Source organism: Lotus japonicus, chromosome 5, assembly GCF_012489685.1.
Source record: "Lotus japonicus ecotype B-129 chromosome 5, LjGifu_v1.2".
In the NCBI taxonomy this organism is placed as follows: Eukaryota; Viridiplantae; Streptophyta; class Magnoliopsida; order Fabales; family Fabaceae; genus Lotus; species Lotus japonicus.
This window is the reverse complement of record NC_080045.1, coordinates 67,418,552-67,437,062: the sequence shown is the minus strand read 5'-3', so window position 1 is coordinate 67,437,062 and position 18,511 is coordinate 67,418,552. Positions and strand designations below refer to the sequence as shown.

General features: G+C 36.2%; 2 protein-coding genes across 3 annotated transcripts; one reads left to right on the top strand and one right to left on the bottom strand.

Moving 5' to 3' along the window:
* Positions 1-271: 271 nt before the first annotated feature.
* Positions 272-3,050, bottom strand: LOC130717192 (ABC transporter G family member 6). The gene has a single exon (XM_057567328.1). It carries the CDS (start codon positions 2,644-2,646, stop codon positions 391-393), a length of 2,256 nt encoding a protein of 751 aa, XP_057423311.1. The 5' UTR covers positions 2,647-3,050; the 3' UTR covers positions 272-390.
* A 9,781-nt stretch (positions 3,051-12,831) lies between these two features.
* On the top strand, positions 12,832-17,384 carry LOC130717556 (protein RDM16). Of its 2 annotated transcripts, XM_057567810.1 has the most exons (7): positions 13,275-13,329; positions 13,480-13,566; positions 13,649-13,767; positions 13,931-14,353; positions 14,447-14,641; positions 14,781-14,941; positions 16,167-17,384. In XM_057567810.1, the coding sequence occupies exons 4-7, from the start codon at positions 14,036-14,038 to the stop codon at positions 17,047-17,049; spliced, it is 1,557 nt and encodes a 518-aa protein (XP_057423793.1). In that variant the 5' UTR covers positions 13,275-13,329; positions 13,480-13,566; positions 13,649-13,767; positions 13,931-14,035; the 3' UTR covers positions 17,050-17,384. The 2 variants fall into 2 exon arrangements, with proteins under 2 accessions (XP_057423792.1, XP_057423793.1); XM_057567809.1 differs by having other exon boundaries at positions 12,832-13,329; positions 13,480-13,767.
* The last annotated feature ends 1,127 nt before the right edge of the window (positions 17,385-18,511 follow it).

Here is an 18,511-nt window from a genome sequence, read left to right as displayed (position 1 = left end):
ATTTCACCTTGACATGATTGTATAAAATTCAAAATCCTTTTTGGCTCTCTTTTCATTTGAGTAACATCATAGGCCCCAAAAGATATATTCCTACATGCATCCAGTACTATAACTTATAAAACTGTTCACTATTGACGAATGTTTGTATCACATCATATCATATGCAAATTCCAAACTAATCAACCAAAGTGAGATCACATTTTGTGCCAGAAATGTCTGCACTCACCAAGAACAGATTACAGAACTAATCATAAATCATGAACAAATAAAATAGAGAAAAAAAATTTATTATCATATAATGATACACAAATTCAAACCGATTAAAACCGAAACCCAAACATTTTTTTTTTCCTGATCTTATAGGTTAATTAACTTAACTACAATCCATCATCAACTCCTCTTGTTCTTGCTACCCACTAACAAAGCCAAGTAGAACAAAAACCTGAAGAAGAATCCCCAAGCCACAGTGATCCACAAACAGTTCCACTTGCTCAACTCCGTCACCCCATTCTGCTGCAATATATCAGCACCCGTCGTCAAGCACGTCGTGGCCGTGATGTTCGTCCCCAGCGTGCCGCTCATGCTCCCCAGAAGCTTCAATTTCAGCTCATACGGCACTGACCTCAGTGGACTGTTGTCAAAAATCTGCACCCCTCTAACAAAACACTTCACAGGATCATCAAACTCGTTCTGCAACACAGCTTCATAAGGATACTTCACTAGAGACAAGTAATGGAACCAAATCCAGTAGCTCGGAATCCTGTCCCTGTTGATGAAGAATCCACTAAGCAGCAAGAAATAAGCTAGAATTGCAACAACAATGGTGTAACCAAGCATCACATGAGGTACTACACCGGATAGGAACGTGACGAACGAGTTTCCAGCCCAGAAAGAAGCGAAGATGATCAGAAAATAAAACAAAAAGCCCGAAGCTCCGCCGTCTAAGCCCACAGCCCAAAACGTTATAACAGCGAAAGCGAGCGAGAGAAACGCCAGCGGCGGTAATGACACCAGAGCGTGTGAGATGAGATAGGAGGATCTCCGGTACGCGTTGTAAGCAGTTTCCCGCATGAAGATGTACCGTTCCTGGAGGAACACGGGGAGCGCGTCGGCGGTGGTGTAGAAGGTGGTGGACATAGCAAACGCGAAGAATCCGAGCCTCTCTTGAACTCCTTTGGGAGAGTTATCGAGGTTCCAGAACATGGTGGCGAGGATGAAACCGGTTACCATCACCGCGCCGAGGCGAATTCCGAATAGCTCTGGTTTTCTTCTTGAGTCCGTGAACGATCGTTTTGACAGAGTTACCATCTCGATCCAGAACGGGTTTGCGAATGTCGGAACCATCGACGACGGGGTTGTGGTTGCGGTGTTGGTCGCGCCGGAGACTAACTTCCCGCGCGAAATGCTCGCGCTGATTGCTTCCTTCAATGACATGCCGTTTGGGCGTTCTGGTTGTGATGAAACAGAGTGAGAGTGAACCTTGGTCATGTTCTGCCATGATTTGTTGAACTCGACCAAGCTTTTTGTTCCGCCAGGGGAACCTTCTAGATCGCGAATTAGATCCAACGCGAACTCTGTTCTGTTGTCGCTATCCGGCAGCGGGTGGCCGAATTCGGCGAAGAACGACGGCAATTGCGTCGGAGAACCGCTGTAAACGGTTTGGCCGCGGGAGAGGAAGATCATTCGGTCAAGGAGGCCAAGGATTCTGTAGCTTGGTTGATGAATTGACATGATCACGATGCTTCCGCTCTGTGCGATTCTCTGGAGAACCTTCACCACCATGAACGCGCTGGTGGAGTCTAGTCCGGAGGTTGGCTCGTCGAGGAAGAGCAGAATCGGGTCGTGGATTATGTCGATTCCGATTGAGACGCGACGGCGCTCTCCGCCGGAGACTCCGCGGTGGCCTTCATCGCCGATTACAGTTTTTGCCGCGTTTCGAAGGCCTAGCTGGTCGATTAAGGCCTGTACTCGAGCCTTTTTCTTCGATTTGGAGAGCGTGCGAGGTAATCGAAACTCCGCGGCGAAGGTGAGAGTTTCCTCGACGGTGAGCATCGGGAAGAGGAGGTCGTCTTGCATCACGTAAGCGGAAATCACCTTCAGCAGGCGCGACTCCAACGCCTCGCCGTTCAGGGCCAGAGTGCCTTTCAGCCTCCCCTTAGCAATTCTGTTAGCCAACGCGTCGATTAGTGTTGACTTCCCGGAGCCACTAGCGCCGAGAACCGCCATGATTTCACCGTCGCGCGCTTCACCGGAGATGTCATTCAGAAGAGTCTTCGTCCGGGAGAAAACACTCTCCTCGACCGCCGGTGCATCCTCCACCGCGCCCAGTCGGTTCCGGCGGCGAGGGAAGATAGATGAGAAGCTCAGCTTCCGTTTCACCTTAACGCTGTAGGTGAGGTTGCTGAAGGAGAGGACAAACGGCAGCGAGCGAGGCTCCATCCCGACAACATCAAGCGCGTGGTGCAGCGGCGTCTCGCTGCCGTCGCCGGCAGCCTCCTTACGCGCGTCTCCCACGTGCTTGAGGAGCTGCCCGAGCGTCGGCAAGTCGCCGGAGGCAGGGCGGCGCGTGAGGTCGCTGAGCTCCATGAGGTCTAGATACGACGTCGCATCATCAGTGACATTCTCCGCCACAATGCGAGATGACATCGTTAACTTTCACAGCGTTATCTCTCTTTCAGGTGAAGTAGTTGCAAGTAGAAGAGTAACAGAGAGTGAAGAGCATGAGAGGCGTGAAGTAACGGCGTAGTTTTAGCAGAATTGGGTGAAGAAGAACAAAGAGAATGAATGAATGAAGGTGGTGTTGTGTTGTGTTGTGTTGTTGCTAGTTGCTAGTTGCTAGCTAGGGTTGTGTTGTTTGATGAGATTGATTATATATATATAGCCAATATGTGAGTGTAGTGTATATATATAATGGAGTGAGGAAATTGAGAGAGAAATTAGGAAGATTGATGGAGAAGGAAGGTAATGAATGGAATAGTGTGTTTAGGGGTGGGGGGTGGTAGTTTATTTATGGACTGAGGTATTAAAATTTGACTTATGTTTGGAGGTGTGGGAGAGGTGACCTACAGCTCCTAATTTATCAATTGCCTTTCACGTCTCTTTTTATAATTTCATTTCATGGAGATGGAGCATGTGAGGTTTTGTAATTGGTACATTCACGCCACATGGCTTCAAATTTTTAAGATGTGTGTTCAAGTTCATGAGAGTTAGGTTGAGAGTTCATCTACTGTGGCGTAAGCATTGCCCATACAATACCATATATTTCGGTCCAATACTTTAACTATGACCATTTTTTTTCTTTTCTATTCTTGAAATTATCTTCTTAGAAGCTTCAAGGGATACTCACTGTTACTGTGTTCCCTCTGCCACTTCCTTCTTATATTCATTTTTCCTTAACAAGAGGATTTGTGTATGGGTCCTGAATTCTAGAAACATTAGTTAGAATGTTTTTCAAGAATGTTGCCAATAAAAAGAGCATTACATATTTAAAAATCCAATTAATACGGTTATCTTTTAAAAATATACTATATTAAGTATTTTCCTTTTTTATTATTTTATTTTTCTCTCTTCTCTTTTATATTTTTTATGAGAACATTACAGAAAATATTAGTTGAGGCTTTATGGGAATTTCATAATGCACAGTTAATATGAAACGGAGCAATGAGTGATAAATATTACTGTTAATGCAATGCGTGCTTAAGGAATAAACAATATTAAGATATGCGTTTCCTTAAAAAAAAAAAAAGATATGCGTGGATAAGATCGATTAATTCATAGTTTCTTAAAATTCTAAGTGAATAATTAATTAATAAAAAAATTCTAAATATTAAGTACATAAGGAATAAACAATATATCGATTTTAATGGATATGATTGTTTGATTAATGTACCTTTTAAATTTTAAGTTGACAGTTAATATAAAATAAAGTAAGTAATAAATAAATAAATATGATAAAATGGGAGGTGTACTGACAGTGTAAACTTGTTTTACATATGCACTCATCAATTGATTTTCGCCACATCAGCAATTTATGAATTTACTAATTAAAATTAAAAAATTTGTAACCACTTGGTCCTATGTGCCATAATGTGATTGAATGTTAGTGTAAAACTTCTTTACACTAATGATGCATATCTATTAATCTCATTAAATATTAGGTGCTTACGTGTATAAAGAATAAACAATATTAATATTTGAGTGAATGGGTCGATACGTTTTTGTTTCTTAGAAATTCCAAGTAGGCCACCATTGTCGCCACTACTATTACTGTCATCGACGTCACCGCCTCTTCCATCACTAAGAGTCTACGACCACCACCCTCCACCAACATTGTCGCTACCCCTGTTCTGACCATTGTCACCACCATTAGGTAACACCCATATTCACCACCACCAGTTCCATCATTAACACCACCTTTCACCATTGCTGTTGCCACATCCACCAGCCCCCACAACTGCCATTGTTGTCACGACCTCTACCACCACCACTGCCTCCACCCTTCGCCACCACCTCCATCATAACTACCCATACCTTTACCATAATCGTCGTCACCGCCACCAACACCACCTTCCACCACTCTCATCATTGTTACTGCCGCCTCTGTCGCCACCTTCACCCTCTACCACCACATTCACCAGCACCATCGTCACCTCCACCTACCTTTATCATTACTGCCCTCCATTATCACCAACGTCGCTACCACTGCGAGTCGCCACTACTACTATTGCCATGTGATAACAACCACTCCACCACGACCATCTCTACCATCCCTGCTACCAGGCAACTATCGTCACCTTTGCTCTCCCTTTAGATAATACCAACCTCCACCACATATACTACCCCTCCACCATCATGTCGGCGAACTCCTATTGTCGTGAATTTACAAATTGACAAATAAATTTAAATTTAAAGTAGATATTGAGCTATAAAAACATAAAACTAATAAACAATTTTTACATTTTTCTTAAACCTCTTAATTATTCGTTGAAGCTACCACATTTGCTCGTTGTTCGCTTTCAATCCAAGCAGTCATCGCCATGGTCGCACCAACTATATATCGGCTCTGATACCACTTTTTAGAAGATAGGGATAACCCTAAGCATGAGACTACTATGCATCAATGAGCAACACAGAATACCACCAAGGGATTTGAACACCACATTTTTACCCAAAATTTGAAGACATTAAATTTACGAGTTACATCTTTTATAAAATATTCAATTCATCCATTTTTAACCAGTACGAGACTCAAACTCACTTAAAATCTGTCAATTTTTATATATTAAACTATTAAATGCCTAATATATATTAACATTAACTATTATTTTTGTGTATACAGAAAAGTTAACGTATCAAATTTAGTTAAGGAACTTGATTTTTACTCTACAAATGAAAACAAAAAAATAATTAGTTTTTATTCGTGTGGAATAAAAAACAGGAGTTCAAATCTTTTTGCTTTCCATTATTTTACTTTTGTGCTCAGTAGTCAGTTCTGTGTTCTACAAGTGCCTGTATCAAATGGAGTTCCTAGGCATTGGGTTACAGCTAAATATAGGATTTGCAGCAGTGCAATTCAATCAGTGATTACTTACCACATAAGAATTTTTCAGAAGTGGGGTCTTTATTCAACTACGAGTTTGTATTTGCATAAAGCAAAAAGCCCCAATGAATGAAAAATATCGGCAAATGGGGATTGGGAATGAACTATCTCTCTCATTGTGCCTAAATGAACCAATAAGAAATGAATCAATACAAATCATAATAGAGCACCGACTAACTAATATTGGGCAATCACTCTCATTTTGTCCTCAACAAATTAAATAGGGCCTGTTAGGAATTGGGTTAATATCACATCCGTATATTTATTGCTTGTACCTATTCGGGGGCAAGTAATTAATCACTGTATTGATATGGAGCAGAGCGCGCAACTGTAATTAATTAACTATTAGTGTGAGGGTGATAGATCATTACTACATGGTTAATGTATCCTTATCTATCCTTGTATGCATGTTTTATATAGGCTGAAAAAATTGAGTGAACACTTAGCTAATAAGTTAAAATTGAAAACTTAGTTGAAAATTTATGAGGTAACGGATAGTTATTTTAGTGGCAGAACCATACATTTTTTTAAGGTTGGGCAAATTTTTATTTTTGATGATTTAGTCCCTCAATTTTGTCCTTTCTCTTTTTTCTTGGGTCTAAAAGGTTACCTCACCTGGTCCAAAGAAAATTTGTTTTTTTTTCTCCAGAGCATGGGCAATGGCCTAGGCTTGCTGGGCGGTGGATCCGCCCCTAGTTATTTGAATTTTTTTTGACAAAATCAGCGGTTCAATAAGTTAAATTGGAAAAGTAACACTAAAGAACATCCTTATATATGTTTTGTGCTTATATTCAACATTATTTTGTTTACGCATTTATATGATATGAATTTTTAAAATAATTATCACTTTAAATATTTTATTTTATTTTAAAATTTCATCATAAAATATTTTTTTCGTATTTATTAGGATAAGAAAAATAATATTATATTTTAATTAATAAATAAATTTATATTTATTTGATTTAATAAAATATATAAGACTAGTGCAGTGATGGCAGAGATAACTCTAATAGAAAAATATCATAATTAGTATTTAAGATTTTTTTAAATATAAAAAGATAGTGGTGGAATCTTATTAAAATGATAAAGGTAATATTAGAAATAAATTTAAGGGTTAAATATGTTTTTGGTCCCTGATTTATACACAGAAATTTGAACTGGTGCCTTTAATTGTTTTTTTTTTTCATATGAAATTTTGTTATCCGATTTAAAATGGTCATTTATCACGTCATAATTAAGCATATAATTAAGCAGAAAAATTGCGTTGCACGGGTTTACTTACAAATTATTTAAATTATATATAAATTATTATAATTTAAATAATTATAAATATTTTGTAATTATAAATATAAAAAAATTTTGTTAAAGACATTTCATTAAATATAATTAGAGTTATTTTTGTGTAAATAAATAATATTACTCAAATTTAATTATTGATATTTAATTAATAGCATACAAATAATTTTAACAATTTAAATTATGTAAAAGAAAAGGTTAAGTAATAAGTGTTTAATATCATGAAATAACTTTTAGTATTATTTTTTATACTTTTTACCGGAAATGTCATTTATTGTGTGACATGTCAAAATCAAGAAGATTATTGTTCAAAAACAGATCAAGAAGAATAAATTAATTTTAAATTTTGGAATTATAATAAGTTATAGATTACATGACTTAAAATATTATCAAGTGAATTTAAATTTATTCAAATTATTTGGTTTCCGAATGTTTCCTCATAGTTGATAGTCATTACCAATCCTCTCGAGACTCTAGGATCACGTTAAGTGGATAAGTCTCTCACAAAAAATATTTATACAACAGTGGTAATTATTATTTTTCTCTATTATGCTTCCTCGAGTAATTTTTACTACTAATATATCATAGATAAGAGAATATATTTAAATATTTTTTGATAATGTAAATATATGTTATAGTTAAATCTTTTTCCACCATAGCATGAAGTGCTATTTATGCATATAGTTGATCATACACATTACACACTACCTGTGGAATACATGTTTCTTGAAGTTTTAATGTAAAATGAAAGGGAATGATGAAGGATAATTAAGATAAATTGCAAAACCAAAAAAATTAGTTAAAGAGAAAATGTTAAAAAAAACAGAAATCCCTGGAGAATTTAGTTTATACATGTAATATTAGAGCCCCAAATTAAACACCCCAGCATGAAAGCTAGCAAGGAAAAGGTGAGTAAGAAGTTGAGAAGGGTCAAGCAAAGGTGGGGTAAAAAGGCCGAAACACAATGGTGGTTTTAGAGAATAAAAATTTTAAACTAGGTGAGAGAATAAAGAAGAATTAAACCATAGAAGGAGAAATAGGACCTTACCAGAGCAAGTTTGGAAGTAAGATATGAAAAAAAATGACAAAAGACTTACGGGTTGCACAAGAGCCATGGCTTCCATCTCCATATCTCATACTTCTTCAATACAATTTGCCTTACCTAAAAAAATACTTCACGGAGGTTAAATGAAAATTACATAAAACTCAAACAGATGATGTGTATTTATACTTGAAGATTAAGCATTGAAAAATATGAAATAATATTTCACTAATTTTGAATAAGAGGATGAATGATTAATAGCTCATAAAGTTGAAACGGATCCATATTTGTAACCGATAATATTAATTGAATTTGAGAAAAGGAATTGGTGAAGAGAAAGATGACATATTTCCATTAGTTGAAGGGAATTTACATTTTTAATAACAATGAGAAGTGTTACCATTTACAACTTTATAAAATTATCATTCATCATATTATATCATACAATTAAGATTGACTCTCAAAGTGATGCAAATTGGCATGCAGTTTTATATTTTATTCAATGGCTATATGTATTTTTTTCAACAGTTACATTATATTAGCTCTCAAAGTAATGCAAATTGGCATGCGGTTGTTAATTATATTTCTTTCAATGGCTATATGTATTCTTTACAGTTACATTATATTAGCATATCATGTGTAATGAAATAAAAAACAAAAAGATTGGCAAGTGTCATATGTTATATTAAAAATTGAATAGAAATTTGTTTAATGCATTTAATACTTATAGTTCAAGTGAGTTTTACATATATATATATATATATATATATATAGATAGATAGATAGGCTTCCACGCGTGGACTTTTTGCATATGTTTTGGTCCCTTAAAATTTCTTCAATCAAATTTAGTCATTCTTCCTTTCATAATCATCTCAAAATCAATAAATTCATATTTTCATCTATAAAAAAATTCATAAATTTATCTCAAACCCGAAGTTTCCCTTCATCTCTTCTTTCTCCTTCTCCTCTCACTCCAACCCAACACCACCATCACCACCCCACCCAACCTCACGCCCCTCCTCCTCCCCTTGAATCCACATAAGTAATGGGCTTGTCACAAAGCTTGGCAAAAAACCGTTATAAAAGTGGTGTAGGATATAGTGGTTTGCACTATATATTTAGTGGTTACATTCATCAATATTTACGTACTTTGTTCCCAGCTACAAATATATATATATATTTTTGATAGGGTTGATGGAGTTGTCTAAATCATTCATAGAGTGTTGTTTGTTTCCGAAGGATAACTCAAGTTGTAAGAGCTAGAGACTTAAGGGTTGAGTGAGATAAATGGTGAAGGGTCCAAGATTCGAACCCTGAGGATGACTAATTTACTAACAACTAACATTTGCTTACAACAAAAATTCATCTAGTGTTTTAAGTTTTAACCTTATCATAGGTGAACCAATATAATTTAATATAAAATTATAAATTGTAAGAAATTTCATAATTTTTTCTTCAATTTTATAACTATTTTATTCTCCACTAGGATCCTTCCACCAGGGTGGAATGCAATTATAAGTGATTTAGACAATCTAATAATTAATATTTCTGGTAAAAGAAAATCTTATGTTACATAAAAGCGAGAGATCATACCTAATATCAATTTTCTGATTTAACTTCTGCTACCACTATAATCATTTTTGTATGTACTGCCAAAAGTCAAGCTAAAAAATCGAGTTATGTAACAAAAAGGTTCTAAAAGTAGTCAGCGATGCCTCCTTTCACACAAATTTTCTTCCCTTCCTCCATGATCTTCGGTGCAAGCCTGCATATTGGAGGTTTACGCATTTGTCAACTTTCTTGTGATGGATGGAGAAGAAATCTTGAACCATCATTGGCTCATTGATTGCTACCCACTTTTCTTTTGATACTGTAGAAGATTGCTACCCCTTTATGACTATATATATCCGAAATAAAATTATACTTTCACGTAAAATAAAGGCCTTCGACATTTTAGAATATCTTTAATTTATATCTATCTTTTAACTATTTAAAAAAAAATAGTTAAAAAAGACAATTAATTCTCAAATGATAACTTAAGTGATAAGAGTTAGATGCGATATGGGTTGGGAAGAAGAAAATGTAGAAATAAGTTCTTGGAGAATGCAATTTATCATTCTAATATACCAAAAATCGATACTTTTATAAGAAAGTTGCTAGATTGTCTATGATCACGGAAGTCATAATATATAAAACATCATCAAGGCTCAATGCTATTATACTTCATATCACTTTGTAGGTACTTCCGCACAACCCGCCATATCAACACTTCATCAAGGCTCAATGCTATTATATTCTTCCAGAGATAATTGTGCACTACCACATAAGATTGAGGGTATTCTTGAGCTATAATTTTGGAAGAACTCATACGTACTTCTGAAATCCAAGTTTTAGGCATGTGGGGTGCGGTTTACATGTTTTCTGAAAGCCAAACATCAAAAGGGAATCCACACTTGAACATTTGTATTTTTCAAAAGAAACTGTCCCTAAATTAACTATGCTTGGTTGGTCAAGTGACTTTCGTGTATCTAAAAACTTTTTGCAAACTGTGACATTACTCAATTTGGAATGGGGAAGAGTGGAAATTTCGAAATTGGATTGTCTTGTTAGGCATATGAGAAGAGTTCAATCCTGTTGACAACCATATAGGGAAATTTGGTGGAAAAGTGAATCAATCAAAATGCAATGTAATGGGGGGAAAAGAATGGAAAACTTGAGAGATTTGCATAAAAAGAGGAAACAAGTTAGTTAATGCAGATGGGCTACCATGCCTCTCAGTTACCAACCTGCAAGCTAACTCTTACCAATACACAAAATTAATTAGCGTGGGCGTATATGACTCAAAGTCAAAACAGAAATTGGGTAACACCATGTGCATACCCTTCATTCATTCATGTATATAACATAATGTCCACAACTATATGTGAAAGCTTATGTTATGTTCATTCAAACTGTCCATAGTTTCTAAAGGTGTTAATTTGGTCATCTGGTTAACTGTCACTGTCTTTTGTATTTGTCTCATTCTCTGTGTAGCCTTCTTTTTCTCCTACTGCTTGTGTTTGAGACATGTCTTATTCTAGGTTAAAGTTTTATTGAAAGTTTCTTCTTCTTTATTTGAGTGGTCCTGTGTGTTCTTTAGTAAAGATATTCGAGGTCACACTAGGTGTATAAATGGATAATTTCGGTTCCATTTGGACTAGGATCTTTATTATTTTGTGCTCACAATATGATGATAGGCGTACTCGTCTAAAGAACTTTTCAATGGGAATGGTAGAAGAAGACACAATGCCACAATTTTTTTTCTCACAAGAAAGTAACAAAAAAAAAAACTATTTGCAACTTAAACCCACTCACACTTAAAGAATATAGAAATACAAAAAAGAAAAATGAAATACATGATGGGTGGTACGATATAGCAAAATAAAAGATATAGCAAAATAAAAGAGTTCAAGAAAAAGAAAATGATTGAAAATAAGATAAAAATAGAAAGTAAGTAAACACATCAAATCTAATAAAATAACAAAGCCTTTAAAAGCTTAAAGTGTCGGGAGCAAATTAAAGTGGATCCACACACATCTATCTAGCCCTTTTATTCAAGGTTATGTTCATCCTTAATATCAGGTGTTTCTGATACTATCTTAATCATTTTCCTCCCATCTTTTGAACAAAATATCTTTTAACTCATGGTTATCATACTCCCCACTATTATCATTATTATCTTGTGTTACACCTTCATTATTTTATTACAATGGGCTACACCTTCTTTCTTTATCCTTGAAAAATAAAAAAAGAGTTTGAGTTCGAAAATAATTTTTTTAGCTGTAATTATTTTAGTGGGTGTGCCTAAATATGACCTGTTGGGTTTGTGCTCTTCTGAGAATTACTCCACAAGGATATTAGTCAATACTCCGTAGTCATACATAACATTAAAAGTCAAAACACATTAATTACTGAATCCAAGAATAAAACCTTTTTTTATAAGCAAAACCTTTTTTTTTAATATCCAAAGGCTTTCTGGACTTTGTTGGATCAATTTGATTACTGGGCCAGCCCAACAAAGTACATTAAAGTCTCAATTCTTATATTTAGTTACTCTTCATTCGACCAAAAAAAATAAATAAATAAAGAATGATCCAAAAAAAGTAATAATAATAATAAAGAATGATCCATTGACCAAAAATATAAAAATAAAGAATGATCCAAGAAAAGACCCTAAAAAAGAACTTTATGACTAATGTATTGACAAAAAAAAAATAAACACTGAACTAAAGTAATTTTTTAAATAATAAAACATTTTTTTTGTTTTAGTACTGAAAAAGATGATAAAATACTTGTAATTTAGTTTGAGATGAATAATATGATGAGGGATTGAAGTGTCAATCTGATTCTCTTGATGCAGTTCACTCTTGTGAATTCTACTCCTCCGGCACGTCACATTTATGCTTCTCTAATTTGGGATATCAAAGATTTACTGAGCCGTGATTGGAGTGTGGAGGTGTTGCATACTCTTAGGGAGGCGAATGCGTGTGCTAATTTTTTAGCTAAGTTTGGTGCTGTTCAGAATAATTGTCTAATCTCTATTGACTAACCCTTAGATGGGATGAGTCTCTTGTTATTAGCTGACTCTATGGGTGTCTCCTTTGTGACACCCTTAGGCTGAGTTTCCTGTTTTCTTATTTTTTCTTTAACTACTGTAAAAAAAATGAATTACATATATATGTGAATAATATGAATGAGTGAAATCGTTCAAAAAAAAAATGAATGAGTGAAAAGAAATATATTTCAAAAAGACATTATATTTAGCATTTTATTTTCGGATGTTATTTATTTATTATTTATTATTTTCAGATATTGTGATACTATTAATAATAGATGCGAAGAGAAGGAAGATAGAGTGAGAGAGGATCTCGCAAACCCTAAGATGGACGATAGAGAGAGATCGGGGGATAGGAGAACCAGAGATCGTAACTCCGACCGCCACCATCGGAGCCACCGCGATTCCGATGACCACCGCCATCATCACCGTTCCGACAGGTCTCACAAGCGCGACCACAAATCCAGGGATTGGGAAGAAGATCGAGAAGGAAGCAGAGAGAGGTCCTATGACAGAGACGACACCAAAGGTAAGGACAAAGTGAAGCGTGATGAGGAGGAGGATGGCATGGAAGATTCCGTCGAGCCACGACACTCTTCGCATTCTCACAAGCGGAAGGATAGGGAACACAGTGAGGATCGCGAGAGGGAGAGGGACGACGATAAGAGAATTAGGGTTTCAGAGGATAGGAAGAGGGAACGGAGGAGGTTTGGGGATAAAGCCAAGAAGGATGAAGAAAATGACGATACTCAATTCAACAATGGCAATGAAGAACACGCCACTGCTTCAGTACAAAACGTGAGTTTCATTTCTTCATTCTTTGATTTTGTTGATAGATGACCCTAATTGTGATTTTTGATTCTGTGTAACTTGATTATTATTCTTAGTTTTGGCAATTCATTCTTTGTTTTTGATTTGATTTGATGATCCATGGTCTGTTTCTTTCAGGGCACTACTGCATTGGGATTACCTGCTGTGGCGCCCACGAGTGTGCCCGAGACATCGTTGGCCCCTACTTCTTCCTCACATATCAAGGTATCTTCGATTTCTACCACAAATGAAAATAAGGGAGTTAGTATTACCAGGTCTCATGAGGTTACTGGAAAATCTAGTACAGATGGGTCTTCTTCAACTGCTGGAAAACCCGGGCGCCTCAATATTGAAGTCATAGCTAAGGCTAAGCTGGCTTTACAAAAGCAGAAAGAATTACATGAGAAGCTGAAGAATCTTCCACTGGTTAGTTAGCTAGCCATTATTTATTTCTACTCATGTACTTATCTGTTCTTAGGTAGAAGATATGTTTCGATTTAATAGCTCCACTGGATGATGCTTGTTTACTTTACTATTAATTCTGTATGTTCCTCTGAATGTATTAAGTGCTGTGCTTTTGGTTGTGCAGTCGAATAAAATTTCTACCCCAAATAATGAATCAACTGTACCCTCTCTCAGTGTTGAAAAGCCATCAAGTCCTGCCCCCTTAGCTTCTTCTGGGCCTGTTGCAAGTATGTCAATTTTCCCTAATGCTGCTGCTGCTACTTCTACTCTTGCAAGTCCTGCAGCTAGTGGTACTAGTGCTGCTGGTGTACCCAACTATGAAGCTGTCAGGCGTGCTCAGGAGCTTGCGGCCAGGATGGGGTTTCGTCAAGATCCACAATTTGCTCCTCTTATAAACATGTTTCCTGGTCAGATGGTACCGGATGTTACAATCCCACAGAAACCCACAAAGGCCCCTGTTCTTCGTCTTGATGCTCAGGGACGGGAAATAGATGAACATGGAAATGTTGTTAATGTAACTAAACCAAGCAACCTTAGCACTTTGAAGGTGCGTGATTTATCCATTGTCTCTTTTTATATTGTATCCTTTTGCGCTTTGGATTTGTGTCTTAACACTACAATTTGTGTATCAACATTCCAGGTCAACATTAACAAACAGAAGAAAGATGCGTTTGAAATACTGAAACCTGTATTAGATGTCGATCCTGATTCTAATCCTCATTTTGATCCAAGGATGGGGGTCAACAAGACAAAGCTCCTGCGGCCCAAAAGGAATAATTTCCTGTTTGTGGAAGAGGGAAAATGGTCAAAAGATGCTGAAACAATAAAATTGAAGGTATCTTTTTGCCATTCATCTTCTCTTACTCTAGACATGGACCTACCCTTCGACTTAATTATTTTTAAGTGTCTTATATGTTTTTTTTAAATAAGCAATTGTCTTATACGTGTTTTTACATATTATTTGACTCATTCAGAGTCAATTTGGAGAAGCTCAAGCAAAGGAGCAGAAGGCCAAACAAGCGCAGTTGGCAAAGGCGAAGGCTGCTCCTGATATAAATCCAAACTTAATAGAAATAACAGAGAGGGTTGTGATTAAAGAAAAACTCAAGGATCCAATTCCAGAAATCGAGTGGTGGTAAGTTCTTGCCTATTTAGACTACTAGTTTCTATTCTACATGATTGCAAATTATAAGGATTATGTTAATTTTTTTTAGCTAGTATGCTGTATATGATTAAGAGGTTATGGCTTTAATTTTCCTTTCTATTGCTTGTAATGATGACTTTAATCAGAAGAAGATACAAAGTTATAAACTGGAATAGCCTGATGTTCTCAATGGCAGATGATGTTTTGTTGCGGAAAGCCGGAAAGCCAAAAATCCGCCATAGAAATATGGAGGATGGTGTTGTGGAGTATGGCGGAAGCCATGGCCACCGCAATTAAAATATAGTATATATAAAACTATATAAAATAGGCCTGCATAGTATAATAAAGTAAATAATTACCTATGTCGATATCAGCGATCTGAACTGATAGGAAACCCTTAAATATAACACAATATAGAACACCATAAGTCTCTTAACATTAATTCAAAAGAAAGTAAAATACCTTCACGTTTGAGTTTCAAGTGAAAATCAAAGATTGAAAACATGACAAACTGAAATAATAGTGAGAATGAGAACCATACTGAGCTAAAACTTAAAGGGAAGTGGACTGTTACGAATATGAGGGTGATGTCTACTTGTATAGTAACATGAAACGAATGGGTTGAGTACACTGGGGGGGGGTGTAATTCACAAAGTAGATGAGCAGAAAAAACATAAATGTCGAATTGGTGGGGAACGAGAGGTGGGGAACAGAAAGAACAGGAGTTCTGGTTATCGATGGTAGAAGTGGGTTTTAGGGTTTCAGATTGGTTTATCCCTTAAAATGTGCAGGGTCACAACTTCTGCCAGTTTTGCTATTTTGACCCATTGCCGCATGGGGATTGCAGCTGCCATCCAAAACCTGCCACACCATTGTACTTGTATGGTTGTGTGGCCAAATTCCGCCATGGCCTCCATTTGGTAACACTGAATAGACCACCTTGATTGATTAATGAGAAACTGCTAGAGTACTCAGTTGAATAAGTGACTATTTGTGTCTACCTTAGATTGCCAGTAAGTTAAGACTTGGCAGTAAACTGAACAACTTGACATCAGTGACTATTTGTGAATCTAGTATTGCCTTTCTTCTGGAAATTTTGTCTTATTTAGCTGTTCTTAAATACAGAAAAATTAGAAGCAGGAAATATGATCAAAATATATATATTTCTTTAGTTCATGAGTTTATAAATATCTAATCAACTGTTTGAAATTATTAGGGACTTGCCTCTTTTGCAATCTGGGAATTATGGTGACATTGCTGACGGATCCATAGATGAAGATAAACTGAAAATGGAAAAAATCACTTTTTATGTGGAGCATCCTCGTCCCATTGAGCCACCTGCTGAGCCTGCCCCACCTCCACCTCAACCCCTCAAGCTAACCAAGCAAGAACAGAAGAAACTCCGGACACAAAGGCGTATAGCTAAGGAGAAAGATAGACAGGAGATGATAAGACAGGGAGTCATAGAACCCCCAAAACCAAAGGTCAAGATTAGCAATTTAATGAAAGTACTTGGTGCTGAGGCAACTCAAGATCCTACTCGGCTTGAAAAGGAAATACGCAGTGCAGCTGCTGAGCGTGAGCAGGCCCACATAGATAGGAACATTGCTCGCAAGCTCACTCCTGCTGAGCTGCGTGAGAAGAAGGAGAGGAAGCTGTTTGATGACCCAAATACAGTTGAGACACTTGTCTCACTCTACAGGATAAACGATCTCTCTCATCCGAAGGCCCGCTTTAGAGTTGATGTTAATGCTCAAGAGAACCGTTTGACTGGATGTGCTGTGATCAGCGATGGTATGAGTATTGTTGTGGTTGAAGGTGGAAGCAAGTCAATTAAGAGGTATGGAAAGCTCATGCTTAGACGTATCAATTGGAGTGATGTTTCAAAAGAGAATGAAGAAAATGACGAGTCAGATGATGACAAGCCTGTCAATAAATGTGTTTTGGTGTGGCAAGGAAGTGTTGCCAAACCGAGCTTCAATAGGTTCAGTGTTCATGATTGCATCACTGAAGCAGCTGCTCGAAAAGTCTTTGTGGATGCTGGTGTTCCTCATTATTGGGATCAAGCTGTCAACTACGTAGATGATGGAGCTGTTTGAATTGTCTTCTGATGATGTTTTTGATCAACATTATTAGCATGCCTTGACTAAACCAACCCTTGTGGTTAGTGATCGGTTTTACAATTTGCATTAAGCAGGGTTTTAAGCAAATAATAAATACGAACAGGAATACTGCTGATGCTCCTTTGTTTCCTATGGCATATTATGTCTAAACTGATTATAAATTTGCTAGATCATGAAGTGGTGTAAACCTTGGCTCATCTGTTTGGATATGTTCATGCTATATGATTGTGTGCGATATGACATTGGTTAAATTTTAGACCTCGGTATTTTCTGCAATGTTTCCTGCTATGTAAACTCTGATTTTTCATTCATACTATTGTGTTTGAAGATGATAATGTATTATTGAACTCCCTATTGATATCGTTCACCTCTTATAAAACGTTTCATCCAAAATAGGTGGGGGCATTGAGTATCTTGCTCATGTTGTTGCTCCATTTCAAAATATTATTGACTATGGTTTTGCATAAATATATTTTATTTAAAACTATAAACTTTATTTAATAATATTATTTGCTTGATTAATGTGATTATTGCTTGTTTGGCCTATTTACCCATCATTGAGTATAAGGATGTTCTTCGGGCTGATGGTATAGGTAGCCGGCCAATTTGATACATAAGGCTCATTTAGTATACACAAGTTTAGTTGCTGCATTTCAGAATTTTATTATGTTGTTTCTTTTATTTCAATTCTATAAGGTTCTCGTTCTTAAAATTATTAGGCCACATGTTAGGCCCATACTAAAGTTAGGCTCTTTCTTAGTTATAGAAAATAACTTTTAATATAAATTTGTATTTCTTTTTCCCACAAAATTGAAACATTTTATCTTTTTACTTAGCTTTAAATCTTACTCCTTAGGGTTCTTAGTGTTCTTTCTTGGTAGAATTAACTTCCTACCAGGATGGTGGTGTTCCTCATTATTGGGACCAAGCTGCCAACTGCGTTTACAATGAAGCTGTTTGAATTATCTTATGATAATGTTTTGATCAAACATTACTCTTGCTGTTTCTTATTATAAGTCTATTTTACTTAATAATTAATTAGATTTCTGATTATTTTTGTTTAAATAGATTTCTGATTAGTACTCATCATTTGACATTTTATCGTCTCATTTGTTTAGACCAACCAAATCCTAATTGTTAATTTCTAATCGGTGAATCTTAAAGACAAAACATATATAGACAAGCTGAAGCTTAATTTGGGGATTCATTCATTTTTTTACTTTCTTTCATTTGGCTGAATCCGCAGTCTCGCTTGTAGACTAAGTTGAGTCTCATTATGTATCTAATTAATCTTGCAGATTTGTTATATGGTCAAAGTTGCTTAGCAATTAGCACGATACAGCTACCTTAGCTTGCTTAACATTATTCACGGTTTCCAAATCTCAATAACTTGCATGTCCATTCTCCACATCGATCCTTCATAGTCAAATATTCTTTT

Coding starts and splice junctions, on each gene's coding strand:
- LOC130717192 (XM_057567328.1), bottom strand. CDS start 2,646: ATGTCATCTCGCATTGTGGCGGAGAATGTCACTGATGATGCGACGTCG.
- LOC130717556 (XM_057567809.1), top strand. CDS start 12,859: ATGGACGATAGAGAGAGATCGGGGGATAGGAGAACCAGAGATCGTAAC. Junction 14,354..14,446: donor GCAACCTTAGCACTTTGAAG/GTGCGTGATTTA, acceptor TCAACATTCCAG/GTCAACATTAACAAACAGAA. Junction 14,642..14,780: donor CTGAAACAATAAAATTGAAG/GTATCTTTTTGC, acceptor TGACTCATTCAG/AGTCAATTTGGAGAAGCTCA.